Raw genomic sequence first — 19,743 nt, forward strand, 5'->3', positions numbered from 1 at the left:
AGAGCACCTGGTCAGATGAGACCAGAGCACCAGAACTTTTTGGCCAAAATGCAAAACGCTTTGTGAGGCGGAAAACTAACACTGCACATCACTCTGAACACACCATCCCCACTGTCAAATATGGTGGTGGCAGCATCATGCTCGGGGGTTGCTTCTCTCCAGCAGGGACAGGGAAGCTGGTCAGAGTTGATGGGAAGATGGATGGAGCCAAATACAGGGCAAACTTGGAAGAAAACCTCTTGGAGTCTGCAAAAGACTTGAGACTGGGGCGGAGGTTCACCTTCCAGCAGGACAATGACCCTAAACATAAACCCAGGGCAACAATGGAATGGTTTAAAACAAAACATATCCATGTGTTAGAATGGCCCAGTCAAAGTCCAGATCTAAATCCAATAGAAAATCTGTGGCAAGATCTGAAAACTGCTGTTCACAAACGCTGTCCATCTAATCTGACTGAGCTGGAGCTGTTTTGCAAAGAAGAATGGGCAAGGATTTCAGTCACTAGATGTGCAAAGCTGGTAGAGACATACTCTAAAAGACTTACAGCTGAAAAACTTCAAGGGGGCCGAATACTTTTGCAACCCACTGTAAGTATACCATGTGTGACAAATCCTGATATAGAAAACTTCTTGGCCAGGTCCCTTGAAGTCTACTGTAATGGGGTACTGTATACATGGAAATAGAATATCAAGGTCCACTTAATCTGACTTTATTTAGCACAAAAAAACTTCCCTCCCTTCAGTGTTCAAGTATCCCTAAACATGGAAGTCAAAAGACATACCCATAAAAAACAATCATGAAAGCATAAACAGGCATCACAACCAGACGTCTAATAGAGTGCTCTATCCAACATATTACCACTAAGCAGTGACCGGACAGTACTGCATGATGTTGTTACAGAAGCAAACCACCTGTTAACTCCATTAGTCATTCTTAAAAGTGAATCAAGCTGGGCCCAGAAATAGGGTTCATAAACCAATGCTTTATTGTGTGTAAACACATTATAAGAAGAACATACAAATGGATCTGATCTTATCCACTTCAAAACATCCGACGTTCAAAGATCCACAAAACAGAACAATCAGTTCTTGGGAGTGTGTCTCCAGCGAATGGGAATATGGTTGGAATATGGTTGTGGTAATGCAGGGCACAATGTCCAATAGTGCAATCATGCACACACTGCCATGTGTGAGGTCAGTCTTCCAGGAAGATCGTTAAAAAAGCACAGGTGGTAACTCTGCTAATCACACGGACGGAGTCCCACCCACTGTACATGTTTTGCCCAATTTCCACAGGCTTTCTCAAGATGTTATCACTTTTGAGAGTAGCTAATATAGTCAACATGTGGCTTGCCACTGTAACAACATCATACAGCACTTTTTGCAGTATTGACTGACTGGTCACTGCTTAATATTTTTGATAGAGCTCTGTATATGGTCACCACTTTTTTTAGGGTAACGTTTTTGACTTGCGTGTTTAGGGATACCTGGACACTGTAGGGAGGAGATTTTTATTTTTTTATTGTGCCCAATAAATATTGCTTTTTAAACAAGCAAACCTTGATTTTCTATTTCCACCTTAAAAAAAAATATTTAAATGATCATGCTAGAAGAGTTCTTAAAATGCTAGAAGAGTTCTTTAATATTTAAAGTTAAAAAATATATATTTAGGCACAAATGTATATGATATAAAAGAGAAAAAGCTGAAGTACAACAAAAATATACTTATTGTATACAAAATAAGATACACAAGTACCAATTTTATTTTTATGTACCTTGTATAAAGCTACACTCTAAAATTGCTAATAATGGGGCACTATTGCGAAAATTACATTAATCTATTAACCTTGTTAGAAAGTACCGTATATAGTGTAGTTTAAAAATTACCCAGACATCCCATTTTACACACTGCGACAGCTCCCTTCCCCTGGATAAACGCTGTTCACCATATCCCTTGGACTGATCTTGCCATTTCTTACTGTCCAACTTAAAGGACAACTGAAGTGAGAAATATATGGAGGCTGCCATATTTATTTCCTTTTATACAATACCAGTTCTTCTCACTTCAGTTGTCCTTTAAAGTGTACCAGAGACAACATATACTTACCTTTTTATACATACCTGGAGCTTCCTCCACCCCCATGGGTACAGATCACTTCCACGCCACCGTCCTCCGCTGCCTGCAGCTCTGGTACCGAGTCCCGTAACTTCTTCCAGTCTGCGCAAGAGGAAGTGCGCTATTTATGTATCTCCCCAGCAGCTGCCAGAGAGATACGTAAATAGTGCACTTCACTTGTGTCAGACTGGCCATGACTGGAGGAAGTTATGGGACCCGGTACCGGAGCTGCAGGCAGCGGAAGACGGTGGCGTGGAAGCGATCCATGCTCATGGGGCTGGAGGAAGACCCAGGTATGTATAAAAAGGTAAGAATATGTCATCTCTGGTACACTTTACAGTAAAAAAAAAGGTCTGATACTTAAAAAAAGGCAGACACTCACCTATGGAGAGAGAAGGCTCTGGATCCTACTGAGCCTCCCCTGTCTCCTCTCGGTCTCCTCATTCCAGCTTTGTCATCCTCCCGGTAAAGCTATTTGACCATCTGGTTGAATACACCTTCGTGAGCTCTCAGAAGTGTCTGGAAGCACTTGTGTAGTACCGTATCGGCAGTACAGAGACGTTTGTCTTGTGGAGCACTCAGGAACACAAAGGCTTCTGAAGCCAGTTGCGTTTGGGCTGCTGAAGCTTTCTGAGGGCTCATGAAGGTACCTTCACCGGGGAATGAAAATACAGAAAGGGGACAGGGAAGGCTCAATAGGATCCAGGGGCTTCTTTCTCCATAGTTAAGTATCTTTTTTTTTTAGTACAGATTTGCTTGAAACTGTTTTGTAACTAATTTTTTTTCTGCACCCTATTAGACCTCTTAGGCCCAGTTTCTACTAGGGCTAAATCGCTCCATTTTACCCCACACAAAAAATGGAACCAAAATGACAGCCTCTGGAGATCAATAGGCTGCTTTCAATTTGCATGTGGGAAATAAAAAATTGTCTCTGCTGCCTTTTTTACACACTGCGCACTCCAGTGGAAACAAGGACTTAGTGGTTCTTAGGGCTTCATCTGTGTGTGCTGTCCTGTGTAGCCGCTGCATATGATTGGCCAATGAAACGCAAATAATTCCGATTATGTAAATTTATATAGTTGCTGATTTTGATTGGTTCATTTCCAAGTAGCCTGCATTTGCATAAAATTAGCATCTGCTCGGAATTATTAGCATCTTATTGGCCATTCCTTCTGCTGCATTATATTTAAGAGGAAAATACCTAAATATTCAGGCAGCTAAATTACTCAGCAAAGAGGAGAGCTGAACCCACAAGCTGCTGTTTAGAAGGCAGTGGCTCCACCAGAGTGCTACTTCATCAGTCATTGAGGAATGCATCAAAATCTCCCTTTAGTTCAAAATGTCACATAGCTGGGTGTGAACGCAAGTCTGAAGTGTATTTAAAAAGAAAAAAAAAAAACATACTCACCTAAGGAGAGGGATGGCGCTGAATCCTATAGAGCAGCGTTCCCCAACCCTGTCCTCAAGGCCCACCAACAGTGCATGTTTTGTGGAAGTCCACAGAGGTTGTTAATCAGCTCTGCTAAGATGCTAATTACCCCACCTGTGCATGTTTGTGGTTTTCTGCAAAACATGTACTGTTGGATGGCCTTGAGGACAGGGTTGGGGAACTGTGCTATAGGGCCTTCCTGTTACTCCTACAGTACCCACATTCCAGCGCTGGCTCCTCCGTTTGAATCCCCAGCCGCGGGAGGCTTCGGAAGTCTTCAAGAGCCTGAGTGCTCCCGAAGACAGGCGGCTCTATACTGCGCATGTGCAAGTGCGTGAGAGAGCATGCTCGTGCATGCACAGTATGGAGAGGCCTGTCTGCAGGAGTACTCAGGCTCCCAAAGACTTCAGAAGTCAGGTACTGCAAACGGGGGAGACAGCGTTGGAACGTGGGGACCATGAGGAGACCAGGAAGGCTCTATAGGACCCAGAGCATTTCCTCTCCTTAGGTGAGAATGTTTTTTGTTTTGTTTGTCAAAATAATTCTTTCTCAAATGAGATCCCAGCACAGGGAAAGCACCTATACACAGTAAAGTCTATGCTGGTATGTGGCTCAGTCCTTCCCATCAGTAATCTCAGTGGAAGAGTGGGAATTCAGATTATTACTTATGCCTATTTTTGGCAGATCTAGTTAAATAGATGTATATGTCGAGTCGCTGGAAACTGTTAAATAACATGGAAAACAGTCAGTACAGCATGAATATTTTGTACTGCCGTGCTTGTGGTCTCTTAACCAATCAAGTGTCGGAGTTTGGCATTCAGCTCCCGCTCTTTGGCTAACAAGTCTGCACTGTGCTTCTTAAAGGCTTCAAATTCTTTCCTTAGCTGCTCCAGCTCCTTGTCACTGTCCCCAAGCCTAGCATTCAGTTCCTGAACCCTGGAATCTGCATCCACAGCCATCACATCTCTCTGAAAGCGCTCTTCTGCTTCCTTCCGTGCCTTGTCTGCGGCATGTAGGCGGTTACTCATCTCGGCTGATTCTCTCTGGCGCTCCTGCAGAGTGCGGCCACGCTCCATGCACAGCTGCAGCAGCTCCTGCTTCTCTTTATTCAGTTCATCCAACTTCCTGTCGGCGTCCTTCTGCTCAGTACTCCGCAACTCCATCACACGGGACAGCTTTTCTCTGACCTGGCGACATGAATCTTCTGATTCCTACAAGACAAATGCATATTTTTCGTGGGAAAAATATTGTGTTATTTTTGGATAGTGTGTTAAGGGGTTAGAACAAGTTTTTTTTTATCTCTGTTCTGAGATGCGTTGTAAAACCAATATCTAGGGCTCCCATCAGAATATGAGCTATATAATAACCAAGCTTGGCCACCCAACTTTTACACCACAAGCAGGCACCCGAATGGGGGACTTGGGCGCAGGATACAGCCGGTATGTAGCTGATCCTGCTGCTGCACAAGTCCCGGCGGCGTTAAATACCATTCCCCCTCCAGGCTGCCATGGATAGTGGGGAATGAAATAATTTGGCTTCCAGCAATTGCTGGAATCCAAATTATTGTGTTATAAAAGTAACTTCAGCTTCATCTTCTGACAGCGCCGGAGTTACTCCCTGTGCGCTGCTATAGCTGTAATTCCTATTATGGTCTATGGTGGCGCCGGCTGCACCCAAATCTACCTGCGCTGTAATTAAAGCGCTCACCCGAATGAACTGTTTCACCAGCACCACCTCTATACCTTGACCAACATTAACTTTTAAGTGAGAGGACTTTTCAAAGAGCCATAGTCTGCACAGCACAAGTGCTTAAAGGACAACTGAAGTGAGAGGTATGTGTAGGCTGCCATATTTATTTCCTTTCAAGCAATACCAGTTGCCTGGCTGCCCTGCTGATCCTCTGCCTCTAATACTTTTAGCTATAGACCCTGAACAAGTATGCAGCATATCAGGTGTTTCTGACAAGATTAGCTGCATGCTTGTTTCTGGTGTAATTTAGAAACGACTACAGCCAAATAGACCAGCAGAGCTGCTAGGGAACTGGTATTGTTTTATAGCCTCCATATTCTTCTCTCTTCAATTGCCCTTTAAAGCAAATATAGTGTTTGCATTACCTTAGGGCCCATGCACTTGAAATGCAGTAAAAATGTGCCACAAACACAGCATAAGAAGGCATTGCTTTATACTGTGATCTTCATGCAGATATTCAAACACAAAGAAACCCAGAACATGCTAAGGAAAATACCCCACAATACCATTCATTCTCTAGAGCACAGGAGTCAAACACAAGGCCCGTGGGCCAAATGTGTCCCTCAAAAGCTTCAAATGTGTAAGCATTGTGAGCAGTAAATAATAAGAGTACACGGACTTCCCATGTCAGTATGAGCCTGTGTACAGCAACACCCCATGGGACCCCTGAGAAATTAGCATAGGGCCGCCTCCTTGGATCGAACTCCCTTGCATGGCTGGTAAAACACACACACACCCCATTCCCTGCTACCTTCTCCCCACATAGCTGAGTCGAGAAGTAGTGTCATATTTATCTGCTCTGGTGCAGGGTTGTGTCTCCTCTGCCTAGTAGCTTCACACTCTATACTCACATACCTCCAGCTTCCGATCACATGACATGCATACAGACATGCAGCCAGAGATATGCAGCATAGAGCATGTGGCTGTCAGGAAGTTTAGAGGTGACACAACACAGCACTGGAGCAGATACATATTAATCTATTTCACTGCACCACTATGAAGAAGAGGATGGAGAGGGAACTCCCCCCCCCCCCCCAGTCACAATACTTAGGCCACTTTATTTGAGGCAATTTGGCCTGTGACTTAGACTATGTTTTAGATTTTGGTCCTTTACATCAGTGCTGTCCAACTTCACAGGCATGGAGGGCCATTTTTTTTTCAGACCCCATGGTGGAGGGCCGAAGGTTCTTGCTAGAGAACCCCCCCCCGGAAAAAAATGCAATTAAAGGACAATTAGATTGGCATCACTTTCCACGAAATGCAATTTAAGATTTTGGTGAAGTTGCGTGGCGCACACAGCGCGCCAAAAACCATGGGGGTTCCGTTGTGAGCACGCGCCACACCAAAAATGGGTGTGGCCATGGACCAGAATGTGGGTGTGGCCACGGGTGGAGACAAATTTACATGAACTTAGCAATGTGGGACATTAGATTAGGACAGTGGTGGAGAACCTTTTGGAGGCCGAGTGCCCAAACTGCAACCCAAAAGTCACTTATCTATCGCAAAGTGGCAACAGCAATTTAAACTACATACAAACGTTTTAACTCAGACAAGACCATTATGGAAAATCCAAGTTGAAAATAAACTCTGAAGATAAACAATTTCATCCATCCTACTCCTGAAAAATGTATTTTTTTTTTAGAACCTCCCAGTTTTATTTTCCGTTTTAAAAAACTAAAAAAGTAGGTTTAATGCTATTGTCTCATGATGAGGATTCAGCTTTTCCATAGTCTCGCAGTTCGCAATCATGTGACCCCCGACAAGACAAATTCAGCAATCATGAGGCCCCCAACAAATCATGAGGCCCCCAACAAGACAAATTCAGCAATCATGAGGCCCCCAACAAGACACATTTAGCAATCATGATGCCCCCAACAAGACAAATTTATCAATCATGAGGCCCCCAAAAAAATCATGAGGCCCCCAACAAGACATTCAGCAATCATGAGGCCCCCCCCAGTTAGATAGTGACAGGTGCCCCCCCAGTTAGTGACAGGTGCCCCCCCCAGTTAGATAGTGACAGGTGTCCACCCAGCTAGATAGTGACAGGTGTCCACCCAGCTAGATAGTGACAGGTGTCCACCCAGCTAGATAGTGACAGGTGCCCCCCCAGGCTAGATAGTGACAGGTGCCCCCCCAGGCTAGATAGTGACAGGTGTCCCCCCAGTTAGATAGTGACAGGTGTCCCCCCAGTTAGATAGTGACAGGTGCCCCCCGAGTTAGATAGTGACAGGTGTCCCCCCAGCTAGATAGTGACAGGTGTCCCCCCAGCTAGATAGTGACAGGTGCCCCCCCAGCTAGATAGTGACAGGTCCCCCCCAGCTAGATAGTGACAGGTGTCCCCCCAGCTAGATAGTGACAGGTGCCCCCCCAGCTAGATAGTGACAGGTGCCCCCCCCCAGCTAGATAGTGACAGGTGCCCCCCCCCGCCTAAATAGTGACAGGTGCCCCCCCAGATAGATAGTGACAGGTGTCCCCCCAGCTAGATAGTGACAGGTGTCCTCCCAGCTAGATAGTGACAGGTGCCCCCCCAGCTAGATAGTGACAGGTGCCCCCCCAGCTAGATAGTGACAGGTGCCCCCCCAGCTAGATAGTGACAGGTGTCCCCCCAGCTAGATAGTGACAGGTGCCCCCCCAGCTAGATAGTGACAGGTGCCCCCCCAGCTAGATAGTGACAGGTGTCCCCCCCCGCCTAAATAGTGACAGGTGCCCCCCCCCCCAGATAGATAGTGACAGGTGTCCTCCCAGCTAGATAGTGACAGGTGTCCTCCCAGCTAGATAGTGACAGGTGCCCCCCCAGCTAGTGACAGGTGCCCCCCCCAGCTAGATAGTGACAGGTGTCCTCCCAGCTAGATAGTGACAGGTGGCCCCAGCTGAGGTAGTGACAGGTGCCCCCCAGCTAGATAGTGACAGAAGCCCCCCCAGCTAGATAGTGACAGGTGCCCCCCCAGCTAGATAGTGACAGGTGCCCCCCCAGCTAGATAGTGACAGGTGCCCCCCCAGCTAGATAGTGACAGGTGCCCCCCAGCTAGATAGTGACAGGTGTCCCCCCCGCCTAAATAGTGACAGGTGCCCCCCCAGCTAGATAGTGACAGGTGTCCTCCCAGCTAGATAGTGACAGGTGTCCCCCCCCGCCTAAATAGTGACAGGTGCCCCCCCAGCTAGATAGTGACAGGTGTCCTCCCAGCTAGATAGTGACAGGTGTCCTCCCAGCTAGATAGTGACAGGTGGCCCCAGCTGAGGTAGTGACAGGTGCCCCCCAGCTAGATAGTGACAGGTGCCCCCCCCAGCTAGATAGTGACAGGTGCCCCCCAGCTAGATAGTGACAGGTGCCCCCCCAGCTAGATAGTGACAGGTGCCCCCCAGCTAGATAGTGACAGGTGCCCCGTGCCTCGCCCGTTACCTCTCTCTCCTGTGTCCTCGCTGCTTCACACCTCACAGCTCAGACCTCACAGATCGCGGCGACCGAAGCAAGCAGAGCGCGCATGACACCCGCGCGGCAAAACGTCACATGCGGAAGTGACTAATGATGTCACTTCCGCATGTGACGTACTCCGTGCGGGTACTAGAGATGGGAAGTTCGGATCTTTTCAATGATCCGGATGATTCGAATCGGATCATTAAAAAGATCCGGATCTTTGATCCGAATCTCGGATCATTTTACTACGGAAGCATTCGGGGGTGAAATGACTAGCAGGACAGGAGAAGGGGAGGGGGGTGGACACACAGAGAAGGGGAGAAGATGGACAGAGGGCAGGGAGTGGACAGAGAAGGGAGGAGGGACGAGCAGAGAGCAGAAATGTTTGTTTGCACACAATACCCACATGCTGCAATCATATACTTTACATATATTTCACCTATATGTTCATCTGTACACTATGAATGTAAAGTAGCACAGTGAAAGAAAGCATTCCCTATCGCATTCCCAGAAGATATGTGCAGCTGTTTAGAGCGAGTGCAGGAGGATCATATTGCACAGCAAAACACAGTGCCTGCAAAGTTACTGAGCTGTGCTGAGCTGAGCCAAAAGTTTCCAATGTGTTCACTGTGTGCACAACTACGAACAGACAGCCTGTAATGAGCAGCACGTTATAGCCAGTATGTCTGCTCTCCACATATCTGGCAGTGGCACCCATGTCCCCTCTCTCATCTACCTGTCCCTGGCTCCCCTCCAACAGAGCGATCCATCTCTGCTCTGCTTCCAGGACCCCGCTGCCCGCTGAGGGGGGCGTGTCGCTCCTGGCCCCGCCCCTTTTGCGATCCGAATCACTCATTTTGATGATTTGGATGATTCGACTCACAAAAGAGATTCGGATCAAAGATCCGAATCGTTCATGATCCGGACAACACTAGCGGGTACCATGCGCAATCTGTTTGCCTCAGTCGCCGCGATCTGTGAGGTCTGAGCAGTGAGCTGTGAGGCAGTGGGGACACAGGAGAGGCCACACAAGAGAGAGCAGGCATGGCGCCCATAGCGCACGCCATGCCTGCATCTCGGGGAGACGAGCAGGCCGCAACTGGAGGCCTGGCGGGCCGGATGCGGCCTGCGGGCCGCCAGTTGGACAGCACTGCTTTACATGATTGAGTTTGACACCCCTGCACCAACCCTCAGCCTCTATATCAGCTACAGAATGAATGTCATTTGTCACCAGGCTTTCAGTGCGGAAAGGAAGACTGAGTGGAAATTAGAAAAAGTTGGATTTTGTCTTCCACACCTATGCTAACAAAATCAATCATAGACAAAGAGGCAGTGTTCACATTGCATGCACATGGCTGGGAATCCACAGCTATAGTCCCTGGTGACCATGGAACAAGGAACAACTGTGACAATACCTATGAGAAATAAGAGCAGCTGATGGAAGATGGAAAATATAATAGGCTTATAAATCACACAATGCACTGCAGGGATGAGCAGTATGGCTCAAAACCAGACTTCAAACTACAGCCCACAATCAATACATGTGCATTTCCAATGATAAATAATTTACGTGTTTTATGTGTGAGAGCGTTCCTAACAGGAGGCCATTATATGGAAGATTTCAGAGTTAGGAGTCCAAAGTGAAGGATAAACCTCTTTCTGTAATAGTTTATAGTAAAATCTCAGTTCAGCTTCCTATTTTCTTTCCTGTATAAACCGATAATAGTAAATTTGCATTAATTAGAACTGCACAACGTTTTCTACACTGCACTTCTGTACTTTGTGCAATAAATAAATGTAACCTCTCTAGCGGTATGGTTCACGTTTTGGGAACAGGAAGATTACACCAGCAAGCTGAGTTTAGAGTGCTGAATGGCCATGCTGGCAAGTTGTGACTTAAAGGGAAACTGAAGCGAGAGGGATATGGAGGCTGACATATATATTTCCTTTTAAACAATACCGGTTGCCTGGCAGTCCTGCTAATCTCTTAAGATTCAGTAGTGTCTTAATCCCTCACCTGAAACAAGCATGTGGGTAATCTTGACATTTTTGCCAGAAACATCTGATCTGCATGCTTATTCTGGGTCTATGGCTAAAAGTATTAGAGGCAGAGGATCAGCAGGATAGCCAGGCAATGAACATTGTTTTAAAGTAAATAAATATGGCAGCCTCTATATCCCTCTCACCAGGGCCGGGCCGAGGCATAGGCTGGAGAGGCTCCAGCCTCAGGGCGCAGTGTAGGAGGGAGCGCAGAATTCATTCAGCTGTCATTCCTAATTGTGTTTGAAGCAGAAAGAAATAAGAAAAGGGGATACATGGCAGTGACTGCAAGCCAGATAACTAGATATTAAGGTGTTGGGGAGGTTGTGGGACCTGTGGCGCCTCTTAGTCTAATAGCAATCAGTGTGTGACGGCTGGGGTGGCAGGGATGGAGGGGCGCACTTTGGTGTCTCAGCCTTGGGTGCTGGAGGACCTTGTCCCGGCTCTGAATCTCACTTCAGTTTCCCTGTAAGTACTGGGCTTTTACATCTGCAAACTGCATCCTGAGAGCTTGGGAACTACACTGACAAGCTAAACCTCCAGTGCCATCTATTTACACCAGTACACTGCAGCGAGTGCTGGGCAACTGCTTCTGCAAGCGGCATTCTGAATGCTGTAGAGCTAAACTGGCAAATTGGCACGCGAAGAACTCCAGAGACGGCCATTTTTACCAGTACAGTGCATCTTGAAAGCTGGACAGCTATGCCAGTAAGCTGCAACTCAACTGTTGGGAGGCTGCACTGGAAAGCTGTGCCTTCAGAGTTGGGCACCTACATCCTGAGGCTGCATCTTAAATGTTGGGGGCTACTCGAGGAAGCTTTCCCTCAAGTGCTGGGTGTGGAGATATATTGAGGTGCTGATGATATTAAGGATAACAGGAACATATTCTTTCATTTTTTTCTGCCAGAAGGGAGCAGGTTACCTTGAGTTGCTTGGGGCAAGGAAATGGGTGATTGTCTTGACCATATGAGGTGCTTTGAGTCTGTATGCAGTTCCTCTGAGAGTGCTAATGGGATTATCTGCCTGGCTTTTGAACTCAGGAGACGGCCCATTGTCTCAATACACAAAGCAAGAGGACCAGAGCCTGGAGACTAACACAGGAACGTTTGAAATGTACATGACAGGCTATTAGAAATGGGTGAAGTCCTGTTGATACCATTTTTTACCTGTGGAAATTAAATCATTAGTGGAGGTGCAAAACTATACCCTGTAAATGACATCTAATAAAACGGAGACAGGAAAAAGCCTTAATCAAGTTTTCACCTGGAGTTAAAAGACTCACTTCACAATCTTTGATGTATAGACTTTTACCTGGAAATGTAATACGTCTGAGATTTAATTAAAACCTAGTTCCTCCCCTCCCCAAGGAAGTTGCAGCCTCCAGGCGTAGCTCAGAGTATAAAAAGCAGAGGCAAATGCCTAGTGACCATCTGCTCTGGGAGTTAGCGCATAGCTAGAGTCGATCTCGACTTCCGGTCGAACAAGCGGCATGCTCCTGCCGACAACGTTGAGACCTTCAAGTTGGTAACGTTTTTTTTAATCCCCATTTTTATTTTACGCAAATATCCGTGTGTGTTATCTTTGTAACTTTTATCTTGTAACTATTTTTACTTTGTTTTTTGTAATCTTTTTGTATATATTAAGTTCTGCATTGTTCTATGTTTTTCTAGAATATTAAATTATTATTTAATAAGTTTGACTTCTGCCGTACTAAACTAACACTCATAGCCTAGAAGAGACTGAAGTGTAACCGTGTATAAGTTCATGCCTAATTGTACGCTTGAGCAACACTACCATATGAAATTGTAATTGCATTGTGTGGGGGGGCGTTTGTCATACGTTGGCCTAAGCGCGCAGCTGACCCACCGTACGAACAACGCCAGTGCGAGTAGCGACAACAGAGTGGCTAACAGTATCGTTCGGAACGACTGTTAGTGGGTCTTTGCTTCACGACAGTGTAAGATTGCAACTGTGTGTGTGTGGGTGCGTGGCGTTCCCGTATTTGGCCTAAGCGCAAAGCTGACCCAAATACGAAAACGCGGAGTGCGCGCTGAGGACTCGACAGCAGAGTGGAAGTGTCTAGCGAACCGCTAGTGGTGGCAGTGAGAGGTGTTCTGAGGGGTCCCAGCCTTGTTTTAGCTTGACTAAGGCTGCTTCCCCTCTCAGTCTGGTCAAACCCGCAGTCGGGAACCGTATACGCAGGCGTGCCGCGGGCCGGTTCCTGACACTGGGTAACTACACCAACATATACCCATGTTAAGTGCTGAGCAAGCAAGCTGAATAAATGTTGGGCAGCCTTGCCAGAAGGGTGCGTGTTGAAGACTTGGTAGCTACATCACCAAGTTGTTACTTGGGTGATACATATGTGGCTGTTCCTATAGGTAATATCTCAAGTGCTTGCCAGGTGACCCACCACCAGGCAACATCTCAAAAGGTATGGTTGCATCATCACGCAACTTCGAAAACATGTGTGGCGCGTTGGAATGTAATGCACCTGGGAACATTTTAGCACTTAGCGGTTATTTTGTGCTAGTGTCGCTGATTCATGCTAAAACTGACACCCCCCAGCAGTGCGTTGTACCACGTGCACAAAATTGCGTTTGTGCATGCTTTGGCTAGCACCATTCTTCCAAACGCCATTCATGGAGAGACACCCCTGACTGGATGGCTGTGGAAGGGGACAAGTAGTGGACATGCCTCCTGCAGGCAGATGCTCGGATAATCCGCGAAGAAAGACATGCCCCATTCCAAAGCCATCCAGTCAGAGTCTGGAGGCGTATATGTCACTGAATGGGAAAGATTGAAAGATTAAGGAACAGTGTTGCTGCTGCAACAATAATTTTGTGGTAGTACAGAGCTCCTGGGGACATGGATGCACATGAGCTATACTTGTGCCTTGTGCAAGGATGCTGGGGATGTGCCTAGTAATCTGCAGGGGAAAGTAGACTAGTGGGTCACCTCAAGCACATTAGCTCCAAAAATGAGACCAGTTGTGAAGAAAGGTTCCACAATCAGCACTAGTCTAGTCGAGGGGACCCAGCAGTAAAACTCATTTAGCAATGGGCATTCCCTGCTACCAGTAACTTGGTTGCGTCCATTAACGTGTAAGAAATAGGGGACCCAGCTAGAAACATTAACACTAAAATTGTACACCCGGACCTTCGCCTACCTTCAGCTGTTGGGCTTAAGACGCAGTGCTCGCTTTGATTACCGCCTCCGCGTGCTCAACTTTACTAAACCTATTTGTTTGGTGGTGTGAACAGTGTTTTCCGCTGGGTCCCCAATTTCTTACAAATTAGCGACAAAGTTGCAGCAAGAAGTAAGTGTTCTGGGTCCCCCACATAGACTAGTAGCCCCCACAATCTTACCAACCTTCAGCCTTTGGGACAGAATCTGCTGCTCTTGTGTTTGGGCTCTATTCTCTTCCAGCAGTTGTGTGTGCCTGAGCTGTAGGTCTGCCAGCTCCTCCTGGTGGCTCCCCTGCAGCTGGCTGATGTGGGTGTGAGCAGCCTCTAGCTGAGCCCGCAGCTCATGGATGTTCCTCTCTTTCTCCAGCAGCTCGGGGTGGCGCTGTTCCCTTAGCCTCCCGCACTCGGCCCGCAGCTCCTCGTTCTGCCGCTTGTACTCGTCCTTGAAGCGGATCATCTCCTGGTGGTTGGAGGCCAGCAGGTTGAAGCGCTCGTCCAGCTGGTCTCCTCTCCTCCGCTCCGCCGCCAGCAGGCTCTGCACCTCGGCAGCCCGCTTCTCCAGCTCCTCGTTCATCCTCTCCAAGCCCTGACTCCGGAGCAGGCTGTCATCCGCCCTCCGCTTCAGCAGGCAGATCAGCTGCGACTGCTCGTCCAGCCGGGACTTCAGCATGCTGTTCTCCGTCTTCTCGTCCCAGGACAGGGTGCTCTCCTGGTTGTCCCCCGGCATGTTTGCGGCTTGCACTGATTGCGGAAATCTGCGCGCCCAACGTCTCCATGGCGACGGTTGATACAGTGTGATTCCACGCATGCGCCCAGCTCAGCTCTTAAAAACTGGGGAATGTACAAGTTGAATTCCTTTCTATGATTTCCCCCATGCTATTTGGCTTCTTTTTTTTTTTTACTTATTTATTTACTTGAAAATGACTTTTTGCATAGCTCAGAACTGTACCTCTCTTGCAAGTAAATCCCCATTATCCCTCTCTCCTTCTCTAATATCCCCTTCTTTGACCAAAGTGCAAATCTATTTAAATGGATGTATTTACCTAATTAAAAGTTGTGACATTGTGCAAACTTTAGGTCAGGTCAAATATGAAAGTAGGTTTAAAGAGGGACTGCAGTGGAAAAGGTGGTGGTGGTGGTGTGTGTGTGTGTGTGTGTGTGTGTGTGTGTGTGGGGGGGGGGGGGATAAATCAATACTTTGCAAAGTGAGAAGTTAAAAAATAGAAGAGAAATCAATAAATTATTGATATTTGCCATATAATTTATTCATATTGTTTGATAAACTAGCAGCCTGCATGTCATCATCTTTACTACTGGCAGACATAAATAAAATAGACAGTTCCAACTGCTGCTACGTGTAACCACACCCCCTAACAATGTGATATACTTAAAGAGGAACTTCAGCCTAAACAAACATACTGTCATTAAGTTACATTAGTTATGTTAATTAAAATAGATAGGTAATATAATCTCTTACCCACCTTGTTTTAAAAGAACAGGCAAATGTTTGATTTCATGAGGGCAGCCATCTTTTTGGTTGAAAGGAGGTGACAGGGAGCATGAGACACAGTTCCAACTGTCCTGTGTGCTGATCACCCCTCCCAGTTGCTAGGCAACGTGAATAACAACATAGGAAATCCCATCATGTTTTGCACAGCATCAGGGAAAAAAAAGCCCCTGGCAGTTTTCCTTGATGGGTGGAGCTTAGCTAAAAATGCAGCTAAAATGATGCTTTGGTAAGAAAAACAAAGTTTTGATGCTGTGAAACTGTTAAAGAAACACCAAGCCTTTTCAGTTCTGCTGAGTAGATTTTTAGTCCGGAGGTTCACTTTAAAGGTTGTTTAAAAAAAAATAAATAGATTTACATGCTTCTCTCTGTCAGGCTCTTCATTGTCTACCAATTATCCAGAGAATCAAATTCATAACTCTTAACCCTAACCTATAAACCTCTCCAAAATCTCTGTCCCCCGTACATCCCCTCACTCGTTAGATACCAAACCAACTGCAGTCTCAGATCTGCACACAACTTTCTTTTGTCCTCCTTTAGAATCATCTCCCTGCTTTCACATACACAAGATTTCTCACATGCTTCATTCATTATCTCCTTCTGTGCATAGCATGAATGAAGCGTGTGAGAAATCTTGTGTATGTGAAAGTAGGGAGATGATTCTAAAGGAGGACAAAAGAAAGTTGTGTGCAGATCTGAGACTGCGGTTGGTTTGGTATCTAAAAACAAGTGAGGGGATGTACGGGGGATGTTGGAGAGCTTTATAGGTTAGGGTTAAGAGTTATGAATTTGATTCTCTGGGTAATTGGTAGCCAATGAAGAGCCTGACAGAGAAAAGCAGCAGAGGAGAGTGAGAAGAAAGATGAATGAGTCGAGCAGCCTAGTTCAGTACAGATTGGAGGGATGTCAGTCTTAGTTGGTAGTCCACAAAGTAGTATATTACAATAGTCCAAACAAAATATTATAAGAGCATGTACTAACCTTTTAGTCGAGTCCTGGGTGAGAAAAGAATCATTCACCCTCAACACTCACAGCAAGCTGAAACACATCAGCATTAAAAACAACTAGGTGGCAAAAGTATGCAGTTGCCGAAAGGGGACATTTGCTTCCAAAATGGATTGCGCGCAAAATAATTGTGTTTTAGACCCTTTCTACAGAAATGAGGTTTCCCCATTTGAACAGGGTCCCTACTGTCCCTATACCCGCAAGCAAGCAAACATCTCTTGCTCATAACCTAGGATTCACACGTGTGTGCACAAAATCATTTCCTGGGAGAAACAAACTGTACTACTTTCACCATTAAATAAATGGACTGTACTGGCATAGGGGAAAGGAGAACTACAGAGTTCAGCCAGACCACAATTGTTGTTAAGTTTGTGTGCGTGCGCACCTGTTGGCGCTAGGAGAGCGATCAGAGAGTTTGTCAAATCCAGTGGTTTAGGTGCTTCTGTTTCCACTCCGTTGCCATTCAGCTGCTTCCGTTCCCTTTCCCCACAGACCTCCCTCACTCCAAAGTAGATTTTTCTGTCTAAAACAGTCCATTTCTTTACTAGTGTGAAGAAACGTTCCGTTTTCTCATTGCCCACAATGCAGTGCTTGTGGATCTGATTCCGTTTCGCTGGGCTCAGCGGTCCAGAAAAATTGCTTCAGGAGTAAACTTGCGGTCTGTTCAGCGGATCGTGTGTAACGCATCCGTTCCAATGGGCGTATGTGAATGGATCCATAAGTTAACATTGGATCCATTCGCATCCGATACGATCCGTGAAATGACTGTTTTTTAAAGCCAGTGTGAACCGGGCCAAAATGAGCTCATTTTGACAGAATCCCAAACAATAAATACAGCTGCCAGTGGTATCCTGTCACCTGTGTGGTTGACTGAAAAACTCATACGGGTTTTTCAGCAAACTCGCTTTGTCCCACTAAGCTGGGGTCTCGGCTCACTGGCTCCTAGTGGTGCATTGGGTAAGGTCCTCCTTCCACCCTGGGTCCACGTGCAGGTTGGATTAGCTGGTGCTCTGTGTTGAGCAGCGTGCTCTGCTATGCAGCTAACAGGGTAAACAGTTTCAGCTGTCTTACAGTGGGGGAGAGCATGTAGCAGTGAATACGGTTGTATGCAGTCTGTGTGCAAGTGGAATCAAAACAGGTACAATTGTACGGGTTTTTCAGCCAACCACACAAGTAAGAGCATTCTACAGGCGGCTGTAATCACATTGGCTGTTAAGTCTGTTAAAAAAAAGAAGGGGAGAGCTATGTTCATCCTTCTTAGGGACCATGATTTTAAAGGAAAGGGCAGATACAGAGGGGAGTGGTCAATTTACATACAAACAATTATTACCCCTCTGCACTCGAGATACTCACAGCAAGCTGGAACACTGGCAGCATTAAAAACAGCTAGGTTGTGTTCTAGACCCTTTCACCAGAGATGACGAATACCCATTTGGAAAGGGTCCCTACTCTATATATACCAGTAAGCAAGCAAGCAAACATTTCATGCTCATAACCTGGAATTCACGCAGAGGCACTGACAGTGCTTCAGACTACGTGGGACTAGTCGAAGCCCCAGGTAAGTAAAAGCCAACTTTTTCATTCTTCTTGGTTTACTTTAAGAAAGGGATGATACATCTAGGCATGGTCAATGACATGCTAATATTTCAGATGAACATGAGCTCAGAATTATCACATACATGCATTATCATATACATGCAGGGAAGCTGTGTCTGTCTTCAGACCGGCCATTTATATAAATAGGCACTCAAAGAATGAAGCAGGAAAAAAGGGAAGCCCAAGGCGCCCTGGAAAGAAAGGCGTTGCCATAGGTGCTAATGATAAAAGCCACGATTAGCGCCAATGGACAGAAATTTTGGCTACCAATAAAATAGCGGATGCTGGGCATACCCGCTAGCTGCAGTTTGCACGGTGGGTAGTCCGCTCGCTATTTTATCGGTGCTAATTGCAGTTTGGTGGTGGGAATTTTTATTGTTAAGGGTGGGGGGTCCTTAGGAGGTTAGGCACTACGGGGAGGAGGTGGGAGGCAGGATTGGTAAGGTTAGGCAACGGTAGAGGAAAGGTGTGAAAGTAGGGTAGGTTAGATCATAGTATTGGTAAAGATTACTGAAATTTTACTATTGGAATTAAGTAGTAATATGTGAGAGAACGCGGAAAAGCCGCCGCGTGTACTGGCGGTCAGGCGGCTGATTCCGCGTCCAGCGCGGCGGTTTGTCCGCAGCAGCGTGCGTCTGGTGTGGCTGGGTCTGTTAGTTCACACAGATGGAGGAATACGCGTGCGCGCGCTGAGAGGCAGAACCTTTATGACAAACAAGGAGGGATCAGCTGACCAGGTCGGTCAGCTGACCTCAAGGCAAGTGGCTATTGGTTGATCACTGATGGGTGGCGCTGGAGAGCGCTGCCCTATATATAGTCACTGCTGGTCAGTCACAAGTTGTCTGCCGTTGCGAACACTACGTGGAAGCACTCAGACCTTAGTCAGATCCAACAGTGTGTTTGAACCAGGAGGACCTGGGAATTCCCACTGAGCCAGATTACTACTGTATTATTGTTGTGTTATACTTCAGACTAGTTCCAGGGTGTAGAGACCACGGACCTCACACCCAAGACTAGGGAACTTGTGTTATCATTCTGTTATACTTCAGACTAGTTCCAGGGTGTAGAGACCACGGACCTCACACCCAAGACTAGGGAACTTGTGTTATCATTCTGTTATACTTCAGACTAGTTCCAGGGTGTAGAGACCACGGACCTCACACCCAAGACTAGGGAACTTGTGTTATCATTCTGTTATACATCAGACTAGTTCCAGGGTGTAGAGACCACGGACCGCACACCCAAGACTAGGCATTGTTTGATATCTGTTATGACCTATTGCTTTCCTGACTATCCCTCCGCTCGCTGATTCGGTACCACGCATATCTGATTATCTGTTGCCAACCCTGCCTGTCTTGGATACCGAACCAGCCTTCTGTCTTTATACTTTATTTGTCCGTGTGTTGCCGACCCGGCTTGCCCGACCTCGAGAGCTATCTCCCCTCTTTAGGAGATAGTCTCCAGATCAGTTAGTGACATCCACCTTCAGGTGTCACTCACTCTCTGACCCTTCCTACTTCAGGCTGAGACTCCACCCCTTGGAAGATCTCAGGCTGCTGGAGGGTTCTAGTGCTTCTCAAAAAAGCAGTGTTGCCCACACTGCCAAGGACCACCTGCTCATCAGGTGGATTACTCAAAGTATACTGTTGCACCAAACACGCACGATATATACAGGTGTCCAGAGGTTAGTACTATA

General features: G+C 46.6%; 1 protein-coding gene across 1 annotated transcript; it reads right to left on the reverse strand.

Annotated features, from left to right (window-relative positions):
• Positions 1–4,293: 4,293 nt before the first annotated feature.
• Positions 4,294–14,713, reverse strand: CCDC89 (coiled-coil domain containing 89). Its single transcript, XM_068267486.1, has 2 exons — positions 14,124–14,713; positions 4,294–4,755 (listed from the first exon to the last, which is right to left on the reverse strand). Exons 1-2 carry the CDS (start codon positions 14,664–14,666, stop codon positions 4,333–4,335), a joined length of 966 nt encoding a protein of 321 aa, XP_068123587.1. The 5' UTR covers positions 14,667–14,713; the 3' UTR covers positions 4,294–4,332.
• Positions 14,714–19,743: the final 5,030 nt, after the last annotated feature.

Source organism: Hyperolius riggenbachi, chromosome 2 (genome assembly GCF_040937935.1).
Source record: "Hyperolius riggenbachi isolate aHypRig1 chromosome 2, aHypRig1.pri, whole genome shotgun sequence".
Lineage (NCBI taxonomy): Eukaryota > Metazoa > Chordata > Amphibia > Anura > Hyperoliidae > Hyperolius > Hyperolius riggenbachi.